Here is a 22,666-nt window from a genome sequence, read left to right as displayed (position 1 = left end):
GTGAGATTTCCAAGCCACCATACTGCATACTACAGGCTGGCATATTGAGTTACTTACAGCAAGCCCCAAATTCTGAACAGGCTTGAGGAAACTTAATTTCAGTTCCGACATCAAGCCAAATTATGGTTCACACTAACTATAGTTTGAGCTTCCAAACACACATGCAAATCATAGTTCAGAGCTGTTTGCCCACTTTCATTTGTCACCTTGCCCAGCATTCCCATCTCTTAATTGCAGTCATCTCTGGAGGCAGAGCATGGCCGTATCTGTGGTTTGTCAATTCAGATATCACATAATTTCAGTCATCATTATTTATACAGTGTAACCAATGTGCATACTTCATGTGCAGCAGGAATGTGCAGCAGGACTGGGGAACCTCCAGCCTATCCATGCTCACCAATCTGGCCCGCAAAGATGCCTGGGCACACTCTTTTTCCGCCATCACACCCACTTGCCTTGTTCTTGTCTTTGGTCTCTTCCCTCACCCCCATTGAGATCTCATTCCCTGAACTTCGTTTCTGCTTCTTCTTTTTTTGGTCCTTCTACTGATCTTTCATTAGTTCCACTGAATTCTTGTTGATAGAATGCAATCTGTGCTTTGCCACATGTTCTGGATCATTCTTGACCTCTGGTGACCTTCCAGCAAGCGCTCCACATTTCCAGAATGCTGTTCTATTCTAGAAGTTTCCGGAGGTTTTCCACAGATCCTGCAACAGCATTGTTGAGACCTGCTCAGCCAGGGCTAAAATTTCCTCAGCTTGTGCTTCCACTTGGTCACAGCTAAACCTCAGTAAAGTTAAACTTTTGATGTGACTGAAAGATATATTAAACTGAGAGGCTCGGTGATTAAACATTTGAAATGCAATGTTTGAGCAAGAGGTTGTGCCAAAGGCTTCATGGAAAATGTGGGTTTTGAGGAGGTATTAGAAAGCAGTAAGAGCTGTGTTCTGGGAGTCAGGTCCAAGCATAAGGGGCAGCAACGGTGACATCATTTGGGGGAGGAGGAGACCTTTGGACAATAGAGTGTGGTGGAGCTGGAGGAGCAAAGGCCACAGGCAGGGATGTAGCAGGATATAACAGCAAAGAAGTAAGGAGGGGCAAAGCCATAGAGGGCTTTGAAGTGACAAGGAGCTTGTGCTAGATCTGGAAGAGGAAGATATAGAGCATTTCTACACCAGCCTAAAATCCCGCATTTAAAACAGGGCTTTCAGACTCCCTTTATATGCGCTTCCTTCCCCCCTTCCCCCCTCCTTTTCCCCCTTATCTGAGTCTTCGATATGTTTCATTATACAGCCGCTAGATGGCACTGTGGTCTACCTCCTCTTATTTTGCATTTTCCTCTTTTCATGAGGGATCTCAAGCGGAACTCAAGCACTGTAATTTGATAGCTCATTATCTCCGATCTTTTAAAAAATGGAATAAAGGGCAAGTAGTACGGGAGATGCCCTGGAGCTTGACGGCATCATCTAAAGGACCCACAAACTTCTGTGAGTAACCAATCTCAATAGCAGGATAAAAACTCCATGTGGAGAAGCCCGTAGACATTGTAAGGATTTGAGAAGGGACCTCACAGGAGGTATCAATGGTTTTGGAAACAGAGTGTTATAGGTGAAGGGAACAAGGTGAGACAGTGGAGGAGCAGAGAAGAGAAGGTTGCAATAGTTTAAGTGAGAGGTGCTCAGGGCATGGACCAGAGGTTTTGCCAAAGGGACAGAGAGGAAGGGCCATATTTTTCCAGTGTCATAAAGAGAGAAGCAACATGACTTAGAGACAGACTGAAGATAAGCAAAGAAAAAAACAGATAAAGATAAAGCCAAGGATAGGCACCTGGATGATGACACTGGCCCCATACTGGTGTTCGCCTGCAACATGAGTAGGGATAAACTAGGGAGAGGATGTGGGCAAGCCTTGCCTCAAGGTCCCCACATGCCTGGCTGCTTTAGATATCTTTGTGCATTAGCACAAAAATCTGAAGGGGAGTTATTTATTTATTTATTTATTTATTTATTTATTTATTAAATTTATTAATCGCCCATCTGGCTGGCCACGCTGGGCGATGTACAATGTACAATAAAACAGTTTAAAACAATAAAATTCTACAATTAAAAACATTTTCTAAAATACCCTAACCCACCCCAAATGCCTGCCTGAACAACCACGTTTTTAATGCACGATGGAAGCTCATTAAAGAGGGGGCATGGTGGAGTTCCCTAGGGAGGGAGTTCCACAGAGTGGGGGCCACCACAGAAAAGGCTCTCTCCCTCATCCCCACCAGTCTAGCTGTCCTGGCTGATGGGACAGAGAGAAGGCCATCCGAGGCTGATCTTGTTAAGTGGCCTGTCTGGTGCTGCTGGAAGTGCTCCTTAAGATAGGCTGGGCCGGAACCATATAGGGTTTTAAAGGTCAAAACCAACAGCTTGAATTTGGCCCGGAAAACAACTGTTAACCAGTGCAACTCCTTCAGCACTGGAGTGATGTGATCTCGCCAGCAGCTGCCTTTAATCAGGCGAGCCGCCGCGTTCTGTACCAGCTGCATCTTCCGAACCGTCTTCAAGGGTAACCCCACGTAGAGTGCATTACAGTAGTCTAAATGAGAGGAGACCAGGGCATGTACTACCGATGGGAATGCGCTTACAACTCTACCCATGATCAGCAACCCTGATAAAGCAGGAATCCCAAATGTGTGTGTGTGTGGGGGGGGGGCATGCACGCCTTCAGTTGAATGTGCTTACAACTCCCTTTCAGACCTTCAGGCTAAAACAGCCGGGTGCAGGACTTGCATGTGTATGTGTATGTGTTCACCTTCCTGGTTTAGTGCTTCTTGTGTTGCAGGCAAACGTCTGCACAGGGCTACTGTCAATGAATAAGGAGAGTGTACATGGAGAGGGGAGTTTAGGCATAGAGATGAAACGTTCATTCTTGGACATAATGAATTTCAGATGATGATGAAGCATTCTCGCAGAAATATCAAAGAGGCAGTTGGAGGTGCAGGGCTGGAGGAAGGGGAAATGTTCTGGGGTAGAGGATGGTGTCCTCAGCATATAGGTGCTTCTGAAAGCCATGGCATTTGATGAGATCACCCAGAAACAGTGTGCATGAGAGGGGGAGCAGATGGCTAAGAAAGTCTGATTAGACAGGTAGGGAGAACCACCAGGGGACAGAACTGCACAAACTTATGGCATAAAGGAGAGTGATGAACTGTATCAAAGGTAGAGGAACAATCATGAAAAACTTGGGCTCGAGACCTTTAGATTTTGCAGTACAGAGGTTGTCAGTGATTTTTATGAGGACAGTTTCCATGCAGTACAGGGGCAGAAGCCAGATTGGAGGGGGCAGGGTCAAGAGCGTAGCTACAGGAGTGAAAATCAAGACAACCAGATTAAGCAGCACATTCCAGGCAGCTGGAGGTAAAGGGTAGAAGGGAGATTTGGTGGTAGTTGGAGAGGAAAGATGAGTTAAGGATTATCCTTTTTAACAACAGGAGGGGTAGGGGAATGTTTGAACACAGTAAAGAAGGAACCAGAGGAGAGGGAGAGGCTAATTATGTGATGGATAATGGCAATTAGGAATCAGGAGGGGATCAGAGGGGTGAAAGGGATGGAAGAGAAAGGAACAGATATCACAGCAGATGGTTTTGGTTTTAGTGTTAAAAGAGGAGCAGAGAGAGTGAGGAGCAGGGAGCAGGAAGGCAGTGGGGCAGGTCTTAGCATGGCATGAAAAGTCGAGAAAACACTCTGATGATCCATAGAGTTGGTGTGGATCAAAGAAGGGTAGGAATGTTGTTTGGCCAGGTAGATGCCAAACAAGAAGGAGGAAAGCATGAATTTATAATGGATGAAATCATCAAATGCCTTTGTTCTTTTCCAGAGGCATCAGCTGCAGGAGAGTAAGAACAAAGATAATGAATGGAGTGAGTGAGCCAGGGCTGGAGATGAGAGGGCTGAATAGTTAATGGGGAGAACCAAGAGCTGATGACAGGAGTGAACTGCAGGCGGTAACTTCAGAGTCTACAGAGCAGTGACAAAGGAAAGAGGAGACGATAATATACTACTTTTCAAGAATTTAAAGCGTTTTGCATCTATTGTCTCAATAATCCTTACAATATAAATCAAGTCAGGCCTTCTAGTCAGAACAAGTAGCACAGCCTTCCCCAACCTGATGCCTTCTAGATGTTTTGGACTTCAACTTTCATCAGCCCCAGCCACTATGTCCAGTGGTCAGGGATCCTGGGAATTGTAGTCAAAAACATCTGGAGCAGACCAGGTTATGGAAGGTCAGACTAGCATTTTTAAAGCTAAGATTAAATTGGAACCAGGAACCAGAAACTTCCCATCTTTCACTGTCACTTAGCACCAGTACTCAGTTAAAATATATGGGAACGACAAATGCTTGCCCTTTTTCCTTTGACTATGTCTGTCTGTTTCTCTCTCTTTTGGCATTCTTTTTGTCTCTTCTCACTTCTGCTCCTGCCCACCAAGTTTGGTGACAACAAGGTTTTCACTCTTCCAACAATGTACAAGATGCAGGTGAATTGTGCCAAGTGCCTTGCGTCCACATCAGGCTGAAAAAACTGAACACTGGTGCGAAGTCCATGTTGTTGTTGTTCAGTCGTTCAGTCACGTCCGACTCTTCGTGACCCCATGGACCACAGCACGCCAGGCCTTCCTGTCCTGTGCTGTCTCCCGGAGCGTGCTCAAGTCCATATTCATTGCATCAGTGATGCTATCCATGACATGCCTCTAAATCCAAAGAGGTAAGGACTAATAGAGACAGTGATGCAAGTATTCTCCCATCTCTCAATGTCGCCACAAACAGATGGGAAAGGGACACAAACAAAGGTTTGGAATTCTCCCAGGCAGGTGTAAATAGCCTGGGAGGAGGCTGCAGTTGTAGCTATTCTTCAGTCTGACTTGGTTCAAACATAATGCCAAACCTGGTGTGGCTGTGAGGAGATTAGAAGCATCCACTTCCATTTCCAGCTAACCATGGTTTTTCATTTTGTTGAAACCAGGAACTACTGTTACTTTAAACTATGGTTTATCTGAACAAGCCGGGATAATAAATTCTACTTTGATCATGGCTTGTTCAGACAAGCCATAGTTTAAATTAACCACAGTTTGTCATAGTTTCAATGAAACAACAAACTGTAGTTACTTGAGAATGGAAACAGATACTTCCAAGCTCTTCATGGCTGTGCTGGTGGGAGCGGGACAGGGAGAGCACATTACAGTTTAGTGCTATATCTGAACACATCCATTGTTTCCATGTGTATAATTCAATTCATTTTTAAGGCAAAATTTTATTTTTTCTGCCCCCCATCTTAAATGTTTTCACAAACAAAATTTTACCAACAAGCTGTTTTTAAAATACAGAAAACTACAGTCTGAACTCCCTAAACTTATTATAATTTGCAGCAACTGCAATGAAAGCCTTTCAGGAGAAAGTAAATAGCAAGCCCACTGTGTAACAAGACCTATTGCTCTATCATTTCGCTGTTTTCTTAAAAAAAAAAAAAAAAAGCACAGCCTTACTATATTTGACTCATTCATTGAATAGATGTTTTTCGTTTGATTCAAGTTTGCTCTCTCTCTCACTCAGATTTTGGGAAGTGGAATGATTAACTGATTTCCATCATCATTCTGCCTATAAGTCACAGCCTGAGATGCTATTTCAAGTTCTCATCAACAAAGATTTCATTATACAAGGCCATAATTTTTAACCAGAGTTTTAGCAAAAGGGTTTAGTCTCCAACTGAATGAGGCCCATATGTTCTAGGAACACGCAGAAAAGGCATGCTGGGGAAGGGAGCAGGAGAGTGTAACAGGTCTATTTCAGTGGCTGAATAAACTTCCACCCACATCAGAGCACAAAGACACTCTGGACCAGTCTCTTTAACCCCTTATCTAAACAGAATAAATCAGAAATACAATTTTTGATTGATGCTGCAGGAGTTGCTTTCTTAGCCCCATAGCAATTTAAAGTTCTCACCAAGTGAGAGTTGTCCAAAGGGCAGAGCTCTTTTTTTACAGTCTGTTACTTCCCAGGTGGTTTGACTTGCTACCCAGGCTGCGATGCATGTGCTGTCATGGCAAAAGCCTGGAGAGACATCAACTGAGATCAGGACAATATTGTGTGGCTAAGCTGCGTTCAGAGCAAGTACAATGAAATATACAGACATGATAGTATTTGATACACTTATGCCCTGCCTTTCCTCCAAGGTACTCAAGGTGGTATATATGGTCCTTCTCCCATTTTATCCTCACAATAGTCCTGTGAGGCAGATCAGGCCTCAGATAAATTGGTGGTTGGCCTAAGGTCACCCATTGATCTTCATAGCCAAGTGAGGATCTGAACCAGGGTCTCCCCAGCTCTAATCCCACACTCTAACTACTACACCACACTGCCTTAATGGGCAAAAAATGAAAGAGGTGTCATCCCCATTTTATAAAAGATAAACTGAGGTGTCAAGATTAAGTGAATCACTTCTACATATGTGGCTAGAGTGCCCAATAGTGAAATCCTTTTGGGAACAAGTGATCTCTTTCCTGTCACGAATGACGAATCAGACAATATGTTTCCAGGGTGAACTATTATTATTGACTATATTTTCTGGACAAAGTGATCAATTACGACATAAAGATTTGATTGGATTCCTTCTTGGTGTGGCTAGATCTGAAATTGCTCAATAGAGTCTGGACAACAGCTTTATTAAAAAAACCTGACAAGTCAATTAAAATACCTAAAAGGAGAAAGACATATGGACAATTTTGGAGAAACTTGGTTCCCTTTTATTTATAAATACAGAAGGGAAAGGAAAGGTTCCTCCTGTGCAAGCACCGGGTCATTACTGACCCCTAGAGGGACGCCACTTGCGCTGGCGTTTGCATGGCAGACTATAGCGGGGTGGTTTGCCATTGCCCTCCCCAGTCGTGACTACCTTTCCCCCAGCAAGCTGGGTACTCATTTTACTGACCTCGGAGGGATGGAGGGCTGAATCAACCTGAGATGGCTACCTGAGACCCGGCTTCCGCTGGGATCAAACTCAGGTCGTGGGGAGAGTTTCGGTTGCAATACTGTTGTTGTTTGGTTTTAGTTTTTGTGAACCGCCCAGAGAGCTTCGGCTATTGGGCGGTATAGAAATAAATAAATAAATAAATAAATACTGCCGCCTACCACTCTGCGCCACACGAGAGCATCAATTGAAGTATTGGAAAGACGTATTGACAGATTTGTCCTCAAGGAAGTAGTAAATACAAAATTAATATTTTAAGGTTTGATATTTTTATTATATAGCCTAAATGGCAATGATTCTTGATGTAACCCTGAATAGTCTACACAAACATGCAGGAAGAAAGCCAGACCGTGAAGCACATGGTCTTCAATGTCTATATACTAATGCCCAGAGTCTGGTAAACAAACAGAACGAACTTGAACTCTTAAAACAGGAGGGAAATTATGACTTGATAGGTGTAACTGAGACTGGTGGGAGGACTCTCATGACTGGAATACAGCAATTGAAGAATATAACTTGTTCAAAAAGAACAGGAGGAACAGAAAGGAAGGTGGGGTTGCACTGTATGTGAAAAATACATATCTCTGCACAGAAATACAGGAGGATGAGCTTGGGAGCCCCATCGAGAGCATCTGGGTTAAAATAAATGGAGCAAAGAATAAAAGGAACCTTGTGGTCAGAGCCTACTACCGGCCACCCAATCAAGGAGAAGATGAGGATGAAACTTTTGAAAAGTTCAAAAGCCAATGTTTCAAGGAAGCATGACGTAGTAGTAATTGTTGTTCAGTCATGTCTGACTCTTCGTGACCCCATGGACCATAGCACGCCAGGCCTTCCTGTCCTGCGCTGTCTCCCGGAGCATGCTCAAGTCCATATTCATTGCATCAGTGATGCTATCTAGCCATCTCATCCTCTGCCGTCCCCTCTCCTTTTGCCTTCAGTCTTTCCCAGCATCAGGGTCTTTTCCAGGGAGTTTTCTCTTCGCATTAGGTGGCCAAAATATTGGAGCTTCAGCTTCAGTATCTGTCCTTCCAATGAGCACTCAGGGTTGATTTCCTTTAGGATTGACTGATTTGACCTCCTTGCAGTCCAGGGGACTCGTAAGAGTCTTCTCCAGCACCACAGTTCGAAAGCATCAATTCTTCAGCGCTCAGCCTTCCTTATAGTCCAGCTCTCAAAGCCATACATTACTACTGGGAAAACCATAGCTTTGATTAGACGCACCTTTGTCGGCAAGGTGATGTCTCTGCTTCTTACTATGCTGTCTAGGTTGGCCATAGCTTTCCTCCCAAGGAGCAAGCGTCTTTTAATTTCATGGCTACAGTCACCGTCTGCGGTGATCTTGGAGCCCAAGAAAATAAAATCTGTCACTGCTTCCATTTCTTCCCCTTCTATATGCCAGGAAGTGATGGGGCCAGATGCCATGATCTTTGTTTTATTAATGTTGAATTTCAAACCAGCTTTTGCACTTTCCACTTTCACCCTCAACAAGAGGCTCTTTAGATCCTCTTCACTTTCTGCCATTGGGATGGTATCATCTGCATATCTGAGGTTGTTGATAATTCTCCCGGCAATCTTAATTCTGACCTGTGATTCATCCAACCTGGCGTTTCTCATGATGTACTCTGCATATAAGTTAAATAAGCAGGGCGACAATATGCAGCCTTGTCGCACTCCTTTCTCAATTTGAACCAATTGGTCGTTCCATGTCTGGTTCTTACTGTTGCTTCTTGACCCTTGTACAGGTTTCTCAGGAGACAGATAAGGTGGTCTGGTACTCCCATCTCTTTAAGAATTTGCCACATTTTGTTGTGATCCACACAATCAAAGGCTTTAGTGTAGTCAATGAAGCAGAAATAGACGTTTTTCTGGAATTCTCTTGCTTTCTCCATGATCCAGCGAATGTTGGCGATTTGATCTCTAGTTCCTCTGCCTCTTCGAAACCCAGCTTGTACTTCCGGTAGTTCTCGGTTCGCATACTACTGAAGCCTAGCTTGTAGGATTTTGAGCATCACCTTGCTGGCATGTGAAATGAGCGCAATTGTGTGGTAGTTTGAACACACTTTGGCGTTGCCCTTCTTTGGAATTGGAATGTAAACTGACCTTTTCCAGTCTTGTGGCCATTGTTGAGTGTTCCAAATGTGTTGGCATTTTGAGTGCCGCACTTTAACAGCATCATCTTTTAGGATTTTAAATAGCTCAGCTGGAATACTGTCATCTCCACCAGCTTTGTTGTTAGTAATGCTTCCTAAGGCCCACTTGACTTCCCTCTCTAGGATGTCTGGCTCAAGTTCAGTGACCGCACTATCATGGCTATCAGGGACATTAAGATCTTTCCGGTATAGTTCTTCTGTGTATTCTTGCCACCTCTTCTTAATCTCATCTGCTTCTGTTAGGTCCCTGCCTTCTTTGTCCTTTATCATGCCCATCTTTGCACAAAATGTTCCCTTGAGCTCTCCGATTTTCTTGAAGAGATCTCTAGTCTTTCCCATTCTATTGTTTTCCTCGATTTCTTTGCATTATTCATTTAAGAAGGCCTTCTTGTCTCTCCTTGCTATTCTCTGGGACTCTGCATTCAGTTGGATATATCTTCCCCTTTCTCCCTTGCTTTTCGCTTCCCTTCTTTCATGAGCTACTTGTAAAGCCTCATCAGACAGCCACTTGGCTTTCTTGCATTTCTTTTTCTTTGGGATGGATTGAGTTGCTGCCTCCTGAACAATGTTACGGACCTCCGTCCATAGTTCCTCAGGCACTCTGTCTATCAGGTCTAATCCCTGAAATCTATTCCTCACCTCCACTGTGTATTCATAAGGGATATGATTTAGGTCATACCTGAATGGTTTAGTGGTTTTCCCTATGTTCTTCAATTTAAGCCGAAATTTTGCAAGAAGCAGCTCATGATCTGAGCCCCCGTCAGCTCCAGGTCTTGTTTTTACTGACTGTATGGAGCTTCTCCATCTTTGGCTGCAAAGGACATAATCAATCTGATTTCGATATTGACCATCTGGTGATGTCCATGCGTAGAGTCGCCTCTTGTGCTGTTGGAAAAGAGTGTTTGCTATGATCAGCGTGTTCTCTTGGCCAAACTCTATTAGCCTTTGTCCTGCTTCATTTGGTACACCAAGGCCATGCTTGCCTGTTATCCCAGTTATTTCTTGACTTCCTACTTTAGCATTCCAATCCCCTGTGATGAACAGGACATCTTTTTTTGGTGTTAGCTCTAGAAGGTGTTGTAGGTCTTCATAGAACCGATCAACCTCAGCTTCTTCGGCATCAGTGGTTGGGGCATAGACTTGAATTACTGTGATGTTGAATGGTTTGCCTTGGATTCGTACTGAAATCATTCTATCGTTTTTGAGATTGTACCCCAGTACTGCTTTTCCCACCCTTTTGTTGACTATGAGTGCTACTCCATTTCTTCTAAGGGATTCTTGCCCACAGTAGTAGATATGATGGTCACCTGAATTAAATTCGCCCATGCCTGTCCATTTTAGTTCGCTGATTCCCAAGATGTCGATGTTCAATCTTGCCATCTCATGTTTGATCACCTCCAGCTTACCTTGATTCATTGATCTTACATTCCAGGTTCCTAAACAATATTGTTCTTTACAGCATCGGACTTTCTTTTCACCACCAGACACATCCACAGCTGAGTGTCCTTTTGGCTTTGGCCCAGCCGCTTCACTCTTTCTGGTGCTACTTGGAAATACCCTCTGCTCTTCCCCAGTAGTATATTGGACACCTTCCGACCTGAGGGGCTCATCTTCCAGCGTCATATCTTTTAGTCTTGTGATACGTTCCATGGGGTTTTCTTGGCAAGAATACTGGAGTGGGTTGCCATTTCCTTCTCCAGTGGACCACATTTTGTCAGAACTCTCCGCCATGACCTGTCCGTCTTGTGTGGCCCTGCATGGCATAGCTTATGGCTTCACTGAGTTACGCAAGCCCCTTTGCTACAACAAGGCAGTGATCCTAATTTCCCCAATATTTGTTGGGAGACAAATTCTGCAAAACATGGCCCCTCCAGGAAATTCCTGATTTGTGTGGTGGATAACTTCCTCCTACAGAAAGTAGAGGAAGGAACTAGAGGATTTGCTATCCTTGACTTGATCCTAACCAACAGAGATGACTTAGTGGATAAAGTAGCAGTTACAGGAATCTGGGGGAAAGCGACCATGTTATACTTGAGTCCTTGGTTCTAAAGGAAGCAAAAGCTGAGTGTAGCTAAACGCGTACCCTGGATCTTAGGAAAGCTGATTTTAATAAACTCAGAACAATGATCAGCAAGGTCCCATGGCAAGCGACTCTAATGAGAAAAGGAGTCCAAGATGGGTGGGAGTTTTTAAAAAAGGAAAATCTAAAAGCAGAATTACAAACAATTGCAACAAGAAAAAAGGGTCGAAGACAACAGAAGAAGCCCATGTGGCTTCACAAAAAGCTTAGAGATGACCTGAAAACAAAAAAAAGTACACATACAGGAAGCAGAGAGAAGGCCAAGCAACAAAGGAAGAGTACAGTCAGGTAGCACAGAATTGCAGGGATGGCATCGGGAAGGCTAAAGCTGAGAACGAGCTGAGCTTAGCGAGTGATGCTAAATGCAACAAAAGGCCTTCTTCAGCTACATGCACAGTAAAAGACAGAGGAAAGAAATGATGGTTCAGCTATTAAATAAGGATGGCAAAATGATAACAGATGACAAAGAAAAGGCAGAAGTGTTCAATACCTACTTGGCTCAGTCTTCTCCCAAAAGAGGGTCTATGATCCCCCTGGCAAAGGCTAAGTACAGGCTGAAGAGGCAGGATTGCAGCTTGAGATCGATAGGCATATGGTAAAGGAACACCTACTTACTTTGAATGAATTCAAGTCTCCAGGGCCAGATGAACTGCATCCTAGATTAATGAGGGAACTGGCAGAAGAACTCTCAGACCCACCGTCTATTCTCTTTGAGAAATCATGGAGGACGGGTGAAGTGCCAGATGACTGGAGGGGGGCTAATGTTGTCCCTATCTTCAAAAGGGTTAAAAAAAAGAGGAACCTGGGAACTACAGACCAGTCAGTCTGACATCAATCCCTGGGAAAATTCTGGAGCAGATGATAAAGCAATCCATCTGTAAGCACCTTGAAAACAATGCAGTGATTACTCGAAGCCAACATAGATTTCTTAAGAACAAATCCTGCCAGACAAATCTGATCTCATTTTTTGCTCAAGTAACTGTCAAGGGCTCCTTGGAGGGCTCTCTCAGTCTAATCCAGTAGCCAAGTCCAGACACAGACAAAGGGATTCTTTTCAAAGCTTTATTCTTCTTTTACAACTTAACAGCTCTACAGGTAGCAACTAGATCTGAGCAGCAGCATCCCTATGCCCTAAGTTAGAACAGTTGGTCCCCGTTTGAAAGGCAGTTACTAGCAGACCCCTGAATATAAGGACTAGGGAGAGTCCCTCCCCTTTTCCCTTGGATTCTCTGGGCGCAACCGTTCTTTGAGCGCCAACCGGGCGCTACGCCTCCTTTCCGCGCTCTCCATTTGGCGCCGCTCTCTGCATCTGCGCCGCGCATCCACTAAGTCTGCTATCTCTGCTCGGTCACTCCCTGGACTGCTTTCGAGTCTAGGAATGCTGGTGGGAGGAATCTCCGCCAGCTGTGGGCCCTGGGAAAGCGGAGCATGCTCCTCTCCCAGGAGCGACTGCTCTTCCTCAGAATCAGAACTACTCTGGGATTCTATGGGCTCAGTGTCCACCCTGACAGTAACCTCCCTTGTGGACTGTGGGAATGCTGTGGACATAATATACCTTGACCTCAGCAAAGCTTTTGACAAAGAGCCCCATGATATCCTGATGAGCAAACTAGCTCAAAGTGGGCTAGATGAAACAACGATCAGATGGATCCACAGTTAGCTATAGAATTGGACTCAAAGAATGCTTATCAGTGGGATCTTCTCAAACTGGGTAGAGGTAACGAGTGGGGTACCGCAGAGCTGAGTCCTGAGCCCAGTGCTCTTCAACATTTTTATTAATGACTTGGAGGAGGAGGTGCAAGGAATGCTGATCAGATTTGCAGATGACACAAAATTGGGTGGGATAGCTAATACCTTGGAAGACAGAAACAAAATTCAAAGTGATCTTGATAGACTGGAGCGCTGGGAAGAAAACAACAGAATGACATTTAATAGGAATAAATGCCAAGTTCTGCACCTAGGAAAAAGAAACCAAATACACAGTTACAAGATGGGGGTACGTGGCTCAACAACACTACAAGTGAGAAGGATCTTGGAATTGTTGTAGATCATAAGCTGAATATCAGGGAACAATGTGATGTGGCTGCAAAAAAGCAAATGCTATTTTTGGCTGCATTAATAGAAGCATAGCTTCCAAATCCTGGGAAGTACTAGTTCCCCTCTACTCAGCACTGGTTAGGCCTCATCTGGAGTACTGTGTCCAGTTCTGGGCACCACATTTTAAGAAGGATGCAGACAAGCTGGAGAGGGTTCAGAGGAGGGGAACAAAGATGATCAGGGGACTGGAAACAAAGCCCTATGAAGAGAGACTGAAAGAACTGGGCATGTTTAGCCTTGAGAAGAGAAGACTGAGGGGAGATATGATAGCGCTCTTCAAGTACTTGAAAGGTTGTCACAGAGAGGAAGGCCAGGATCTCTTCACGATCATCCCAGAATGCAGGATACAGAATAATGGGCTCAAGTGACAGGAAGCCAGATTCCGGCTGAACATCAGGAAAAACTTCCCAACTGTTAGAGCAGTACGACAATGGAACCAATTGCCTAGGGAGGTGGTGGGCTCTCCCGCACTGGAGGCCTTCAAGACGAGGCTGGACAGCCATTTGTCAGGGATGCTCTGACTTGGATTCCTGCATTGAGCAGGGGGTTGGACTCGATGGCCTTGTAGGCCCCTTCCAACCCTACTATTCTATGAACCCATGATTTAATGTTGTAAGAGATAGTAAGAAGCATCCTGTGTGTATGTTAGGTTTTTTGTGGTTTTGTTCTTCTTTTCTTTTCTTTGTTTCCCTTTTTTTTCTGGTTGTTGTTGTTTTTTGTTATGGGTGTTGGTTGTATGCAATTTGTATCACTGAATTTTTTTTTTTTTAAGTTTTTAAGAAGATTAAGTGAATTGGCAAGTATATGCAGGGAAATTTAAGAGGAAAAAAAAGAACTAAATATCCCAAATCCCAATTTGTGCCTTCTCACTGTTGTTTGTTACCCATCTGTTATCTCATCTAATGGCTAAATTTTGATTGTATGCCCTCTTGCAGCAGGGCCCTGTCAAATACTATAAAACTGATGGTGCTTAACAGGGGACACATACATGCATAAAAAGCAAAAGAGAGAGGTCAAATGTGCTTTTAGCGGCATGTGTAAAAAGGCAAAAACCTCCCCAATTGTCTGCAAGATGTAAATAATTACGCTTTCATGACAGCCCCTATGCTTTCTGAAGACCTGTTGTATTTGATATGATAGTGGGTGCATTGCTTTTCAGCACACTTGAATCTACTCCTGTCTGTTCTTTCTTGTACTTTCTGCAGCCCTGTGTCTAGTCTCCACCTTGACCCAGTTTGCATGATCAAAGCAGCCCACCATAGCATAAGCCACGGTGGACTGTGGTGTGTGCCACGCGGGGTTTGACTATTCAGCACTCAGCCATGGCTTGTTGTGTTATGTGAACCCAAGCAGCAGGGGTTGTGGCGTTGTGCAAGGATTAAACAACCCTCACATAACTCATGGTCTGTTGTTGGGCTGTGTGAAGGTTGTTCTATAATTTGAACCAGCCCATTGGGTCGGGAACATCTAGATCAATGGAGCTGTGCCTAGGGATGTAGGCATTCTGTGTTCCCACACTGGAACTACATCTTGTGTCTGCATACAAGGGGACATGATATCCACTTTAAAAAAAACTTTCATAATTGCCCCATATATCTATGCTGTTAGTGATGCACTGGATTACTCAGGGCCACAATGACTAATTGACAGGGTTCAGCTAGCAAATGTGAAGGTTTATGCAACTATTCTTGCAATTTATAAGCAAATGGGGAGGGTACGCAAACCTGGTAGAAATGAGGCTCACGCTACCCACATTGGCCCAGTTCGCATGATCACAGGGTGATTAAGAAGGCTTGTTAACCACCCTGCATGTGCCAGTTGAGTGCCAGCTGATTTGCATAATTACCCTCCCACCTGTTATGGCCTGTTGTGGTCTGTTGTAGGGTTGTGGCATGGGTTGTTAACCATCCCAACAAGCCACCCTCACTGGGTTCAGACAACATAAAAAGCCAGGGTGGGGGCTTGAATTGGCAACCTGGTGCCCATGGGTGCCACAACCCACAGAGGCTAATAAGCGACAAAGGGCTGCAGTGATGGCGCGAACCAGCTCAGAGTCAGTCCCTGATTCCTTCCCCCTCCCAGTTTTGCCTCTTTAGGATACTGTGACCTGGGTCGCATGTAATGAGAAGCCACTGTGGGTGAATTTCCCCATGGGACTTCTCGTTGTGGCAGTGGCCGACATTTTGAATATTCGAGCTGCGGTGGGGTGCACCATAGCTTGTCGTTATGTGCAAACATGGTGAGCACGGCTTGTTGGGTGGTTAACAAGCCACCCAGAACCAACAGCCCGTTTTAGGGTTGTGGGCGGCTTGTTAACCACTCCAACAACCCAGCCTGGGTCACATGTAATGACAAGGTGTGGCTCCCCCACCCCCAAAAGCAGCTTGAACATTCAAAAGGGTGGCTGCTGCAGCAACAACAAACCCTGTGAGGAAATTCACCCACAGTGGTTTCTTGTTACATGTGAACCTGCCCACTGAGAGTCCCCTGAGAACAGACCGTGTTACTTCTACAGTCTGTTCAGCTCCTAAAGCATCAGTGGTACTAAATAAATATTATGTCATAGGTGGAGCAGTAGGGTTAATCAGGAGATGGATGCAAGGGAGGAAGCACAGATAGATATCTGATACCCCACCCCACAAGATGCAGGTTTCCCTCTCTCCATACTGATTTAATTTTGAACCTTTGCCCCGCATCGTGTCCATGGAGCTAGATGGACCTTGAGTCAGACCACTGCATTACCAAGCAACCCTAAGTTCTGCTGTTTTGGGAAGAGTCTGCCTGCGTCTGAAAAGGGGCTGTTAGGACAACTCAGGCCCTGCATGACCCGAGCAGAACTGCATATGTGACTCTTTGCCAAAACCTTTCACATGAACCCATTGTGTCCTCATTTCCACTATTTATTCCTCTCTCTCAACATTTGCAAATTGCAGATCTTGCCTCCAGCAGACAATCACAGAAGCACCTACCAAGAAATGTTTTGCGCTGATTTTTAGCCTTCCTGTTTAAGCTGGATGGAAGGAAAAATTATTAGCCAGTTTTACTTTGTTTAACCTTTTAAACCTTAACACCTTGTTAAGCTTTGAAACCCTGACCCCCCCCCCCAATTGGGTCAGAACTGAATTAGAAGGTAAAGGCAAATTTTGCCTGATAAGAAAGAGGAAGAATTTTATTTATTTATTCACAATATTTCTGTACCACTCCACATCAAAAGGTTTTGGAGCAGTGAACAACAAAGATAAAAGAATAGAACACCATATTGAAACAATTAAAACATTTTAAAAGAAACAGATTTGTTGTATTGCAAGAATCCCAAGACACTAGATACAGCTACTTAAATGCATCTTTATTCTAGGCCTTCACTAGGCCTTTCTCAAAACTGAAACTCAAGCAAAACCGTCTCACTCTCCAATCCTCCTGACTCCTCCCTTTCACTTCCTCTTCCTCCTCACTTCTTTCCATGCCTCTGCTACAACTCCCAACATGCAATTCACCTACCACAATACCGCATATCCCACTTATTTAAAAAAAACAATACCTTTTTCCCAACCAACCAATACATAAAAGACTAGCACATCTCTACAAACAACGTGAGACAAGTTGTCCTCGAATTAGCAACCTTGTTAATTGCAGCTGATGTAAGAAAATTACAGGACATAGTCTTTAGCCCATGCAGGCTGTCGTCTGGTGTGTTGAGAACGTTGAACAGGCAGAGGTCCTGGTTGGCTATTCTGTGCAAGGGGTAATACACTGGAGTTATCAGTGCCAACTAGGTGACCAGAAGTTTCAGTAACAGGATCATACTGAGTAGGAGCCAGGTTGCTGGCATTCCAAATCTGGCCATTTGTAGCAGTGTCAGAATGAACAGGAGCCAGGTACCAGGCATTCCATATCTGGCCATCAGACAGTTTATAGGTGTACTGTCCTACCCTATCGAATACCTTGAGGGGTAACGTGAATCTTGGTTCGCCTTTCCAAATGATTTCTGGTTTCTTCACCCGTAAAAACGAACCACATTGTATTCCTGGTTCCTTGGCTCCATAACGGTGGTCTGTATACCTCTTATACTTCTGTTGTTTCTTTTGTACAGTTTGCCTCACATCTGACTGTAGAGAAGTATCTGGCTTAAGCATGTGTAGTCCAGCAACACTAAGCTTTGTGTGCATCTCCTTCCCGTGTAATAATTCAGATGGTGACTTCTGTGCTGTGGCATGTCTTGTGGCTCTATAAACCTGTAAAAACTCTGTAATGAAAGGTTTCCATGCCTTGCCTTCCAAGTCAGCTGTTTGTAGACTTTCCTTCAAATTTCTGTTAAAATGCTCTCTCTCTCCATTCACCTGTGGATAATAAACTGATGAGCGTCTGTGTTTGATATTCCTTTCTGACAGAAAAGTTGGAAACTCTGCCCAAGTAAATTGGGTGCCATTATCTGAGATCAATTATTTGGGTTCTCCTTCTCTACTGAAAACTGAAGTGAGGAACTTGATAATGGTAGCAGAAGTAGCATTTGGAGTAAAAGCCACTTTGGGCCATTTACTAAAATAGTCTATAAGGATAATGGCATAACGACAATCAGCATGCCCCTTATCAAACGGCCCCACAATGTCAATGGCCAGCTTCTCCCAGGCTGAAACAGGCAGTGGGACAGGCTGTAGTGGAGGCACACATGTGGTTGCTGTCTTGTCATGAAACTGGCATGTCGCACTTCAACTTGCATATCCATTCCAGGCCACCAGTATAAATCACACAGTCATGTTTGGTTCGTACAATCCCTTGATGCGTATCGTGGGCCAATTGTATCAGTTTTGCTTGTAATTCTGGTGGAACAATGAGACAATGAGTACCCTGGATCACTAATCCATCATATAAGGACAATTCCTCATGAATATTAAAGAAGGGCAACAGGGCCTGATCCACATAATGCATATTGTGTGGCCATTTCACCATGAGGTAATCCCATAGTTTGCATTGTACTGGACAGGACAAGCAAGCAGCTTTAAACTGCTCCTTGGAAATAGCTGTCAGAGCAGATGTGATGGAAGCAATCATCTCTGTGTCCTCATCTTGTTCAGTTTCTGAGGATGGCAAAGGTAGCCGGGATAAACAGTCTGTAGTAACATTCTCAGTGCCAAGTCTGTACTCCATCTTGTATGTAAAAGCCAACAGTTTAGCAGATCATCTGGTAATCCTCATTCCTGCCCTCCCCAAACCTTTAGTTGTAAGCAAGGTTGTCCATGGATTGTGATCAGTACGCAATGTGAATGCGTGACACCACAAAAAGGCCCGCCATTTCTCTGTAGCCCATGCACATGCCAGTGCCTCCTTTTCAACTGTAGAGTAAGAGCTTTCTGACCCTTGTAAAGTTCTGGATGCAAAAGCAACTGTCCTTTCACTCTTGTCTCCATGAACTTGTGTAAGTACAGCCCCAAGACCATAGTCAGAGGCATCTGTAGTCACAATGGTAGGTAGTGCCGGGTCAAATAAGGACAATACTGGGCTATGTATAATCAATGATTTCACTGTCTCAAAGGCTCAAAGCTGGTTTGTGCAGCTGATGTCCACATCCAGGGTACAGATTCATGAAGTAACAGACATAGGGGTTCTACTACAGATGCATAATCTGGCACAAAGATTGTAATGCCTAAGAAGGAGCGCAGTGTTTGGACATCTTTAGGTGGTGAAGCATCTGTAACTGCCATGACATGGTCGGGATCAGGTTTCAATCCATTTTGTGATATAATATGCCCAAGGAAAGGTTATTCCTTCTGTCTGAACACACATTTGGAAAGGTTCAACTTTAGTCCTGCATCTGTTATGCATTGCAAGACAGTTTGCAGATGTTTTTCATGTTGTGCTGGGGTCTGTCCAAATACGATAATGTCATCCAGATAGCACTGAACTCCTGGCTGATTCTTAAGAATCAGAAACGTCATCTTTTGAAAGGCACTGGGGGCTGATGTGAAACCATATGGGACACGTTTAAAGCGAAACAAGCCATCATGGGTGATGAATGCAGTGAAGTCTCTACTGTCCTTATGTAATAAGACTTGATGATATGCACTTTGTAGGTCAAAGGTGGAGAATAATGTGGCTCCCCGCAGTTCAGTAAAGATTTCTTCTATGTGAGGGAGTGGGTGGCTATTAACTACTACTGCCTTGTTTGGCTTCCTCAAGTCCACACAAAGACAGATATTTCATGTCTTCTTTGTAATCACAACAATTAGGGAAACCCACCCAGAAGAATCAATAGCCTCAATGGTGTCATTCTGCACTAATTTTTTTAAGTTCCTGTGACACGTCATCTCTCACAGCAAATGGTAACCGGCATAGTTTCTGTTGTGCTGACCTCACATTGTGTCTAATTTTAACTTTGTGAATGAAGCCTTTTGCACAGCCTAATTCTTCTGTGTTGGGAGCTATTATAGTTGCAAGTGAAGTATGAACTGTAGTATTGTTGGGTGGTATTGAGGTGATAGACCCATTGAGTACTTCCATCTGCAGTGCAACAGGGTGGGAGTTCCCTCTGGTACAACGTGGAACTCAGCTGCCACACAATTTGTCTCAATGCTACTTTTGCTGATAGACAACCAAGAACTGAAATTGGATTCCGTGAGTAACATATGAGAGGCAATTTAGGTGCTGTAAGTGGAAAGCTACTGACGTATTGTATATAAATAGACTTGGGCAGTATGGAGACTGCAGAGCCTGTATCTAACATCAACTCAATGTCCTGGGACTTCCATACTGTACTGCTTTGAATCTTTGGGAAGGAAACTAAAGAACTTTGGGGCCCAGATAGTTTTCTCATCCATCCTTCCAGTGGTTAGAAGAGGGATAGAAAGGGAAAGAAAAATACTCCTGGTGAATGACTGGCTACGAAGGTGGTGCCGACATGAGGGATTTGGATTCTGGGACCATGGGCTATACTTCCTGGAAGATGGACTGTTGGCAAGGGACGCGTTGCACCTCAAAAGGTCTGGGAAGAATGTGTTTGGCCACAGCATGAAGAACTTCATCAGGAGGGCTTTAAACTGAATCCTACAGGGGAGGGAGACGTAAAGTTGGGGTAACAATGGACGAAGGCTCATGCACCACAACGGACACAACAACAGCTCTAATAGCGCCCAATAATAGTCTTCAAAAACATGTAGGAAGAAAGCCAGACTATAAAGCACATGGTCTTCAATGTCTATATACTATGCCCAGAGTATGGGAAACAAACAGAACAAACTTGAACTCTTAATACGGGAGGGAAATTATGACTTGATTGGTGTAACTGAGACTTGATGGGATGACTCATGACTGGAATACAGTAATTGAAGGATATAAATTATTCAAAAAGAACAGGAGAAACAGAAAGGGAGGTGGGGTTGCACTATATGTTAAAAATACATATCTCTGCACAGAAATACAGGACGATGAGCTTGGTAGCCCCATCGAGAGCATCTGGGTTAAAATGAATGGAGCAAAAAATAAAAGGAACATGGTGGTCAGAGTCTACTACCGGCCACCCAATCAAGGAGAAGACGTGGATGAAACTTTTGAAAAGCAAATAGCCAATGTTTCAAGGAAGCATGATGTAGTAGTAATGGGGGACTTCAATTTCCCCGATATTTGTTGAGAGACAAATTCTGCAACCACATGGCCACTCCAAGAGATTCCTGACTTGCGTGGTGGATAACTTCCTCCTACAGAAAGTAGAGAAAGGAACTAGAGGATCGGCTATCCTTGACTTGATCCTAACCAACAGAGATGACTTAGTGGATAAAGTAGCAGTTACAGGAACTCTGGGGGAAAACGACCATGTTATACTTGAGTTCATGGTTCTAAAGGAAGCAAAAGCTGAGTGTAGCCAAACACATACCCTGGATTTTAGGAAAGCTGATTTTAATAAACTCAGAACAATGATCAGTAAGGTCCCATGGCAAGCGACTCTAACGAGAAAAGGAGTCCAAGATGGGTGGGAGTTTTTAAAAAGGCAATTCTCAAGGCACAATTACAAACAATTGCAACAAGAAAAAAGGGTCAAAGACAACAGAAGAAACCCATGTGGCTTCACAAATAGCTTAGAGATGATCTGAAAACAAAAAAAGCACACATATAGGATGTGGAAGGAAGGACAAGCAACAAATGAAGAGTACAGATAGAACAGATAGCACAGAATTGCAGGGATGGCATCATTTCCCCCCCCCCCACTGTTTTAGTCTATGTAAATATTTACATAAGCTATTATGGCGAAAAAAAAGGAATGCAAATAGCGCCCACTACGCTATTTGCGTTCCCCTTTTTTTTGCCATAATAGCCTACATAAATATTTATGTAAGATAAAACGGCGAAAAATAAGGGACGCAAATGGCGGCCGCCGTAGCCGCCGCCATTTGCGTACACGGTTTGTTTGGTTTTTTTGCCCAGCCGTGAGAGGCTACGTAAATACTTACATAACCTATCACGGCAGCCTGGCTGGACGCAAATGGCGTCCGCTACGACGGCCGCCATTTGCATCCGCAGCAGCCCGTGCATGGCCGGAACTCTGGATGCGGACGGCCCTGGCCGGCTGTTCCGTGGAGCCACCGCGGAGCGGAGCTGGCCAGGCAGGATTCCGAGGGGGGAGGACCGGATCGCCTCCCCCCCACCGCAAATTAATTCTGCAAAAAGTTAAGTGACTTTCGTACATCCCTAAGCAAGAGGTGTTCCGTGATGCAGGGCATCACTGTCTTCTCTACCAACTGATCCCAGATCATTTCCTCTGCCACATCTCCAAAATTACAAGTAACAACCATTTCCCTCAAAGCAGCGATATATTGATCTGTAGTTTCTCCTTGCTTCTGTCCCTACTGGCAAAATGTATAGCCTCCCACCACAATATTAACTTGAGGCACAAAAAAGTTTCTTAAAGCAGCCAAAGCTGTCTCATATTTATCATCCACAACAGGTGGATCTTCTAAATTATAGGAGATCCTCTGAGTTTCTGCTCCCAAGCAGTGGATGAGTAATGTACGCCTCCTTGCATAAGTTCCTCATCCTGACTAGCCAGCACACAGGTCTCAAACATTCTAGTCCAAGAAGTAAATGGAACCACTGGCTCACCCGGGGTTTGGAGGAAAGGTGGCGGTGGAGTCAAAGGTCAAAGAGCCATCCCACCTTCGGCTCCAAGTTGTTGTATTGCAAGAATCCCAAGACACCAGATACAGCTACTTAAATGCTTCTTTGTTCTAAGCCTTCACTAGGCCATTCTCAAAACTGAAACTCAAGCAAAACCGTCTCACTCTCCAATCCTCCTGACTCCTCCCTTTCACTTCCTCTTCCTCCCCACTTCTTTCCATG

The 22,666-nt window shown here is 44.3% G+C and overlaps 1 protein-coding gene across 1 annotated transcript in view; it reads right to left on the bottom strand.

The window, feature by feature from the left end:
* Positions 1–205: 205 nt before the first annotated feature.
* The window catches only part of SUPT3H (SPT3 homolog, SAGA and STAGA complex component), a 479,638-nt gene continuing 457,177 nt past the window's right edge, over positions 206–22,666 (bottom strand). The window contains exon 12 of the mRNA XM_084822141.1: positions 206–707. Coding sequence (XP_084678267.1) covers positions 678–707 — 30 coding nt within the window. The 3' untranslated portion in view covers positions 206–677. The remainder of the gene's footprint in view (positions 708–22,666) is intronic.

The sequence above is a fragment of the Heloderma suspectum genome, chromosome 1 (assembly GCF_057233095.1).
Source record: "Heloderma suspectum isolate Gila_16-S chromosome 1, 16-S_ref, whole genome shotgun sequence".
NCBI classification, from domain to species: Eukaryota; Metazoa; Chordata; class Lepidosauria; order Squamata; family Helodermatidae; genus Heloderma; species Heloderma suspectum.
The sequence above is the reverse complement of the archived record's forward strand: the minus strand, read 5'-3'. Positions and strand labels throughout refer to the sequence as shown.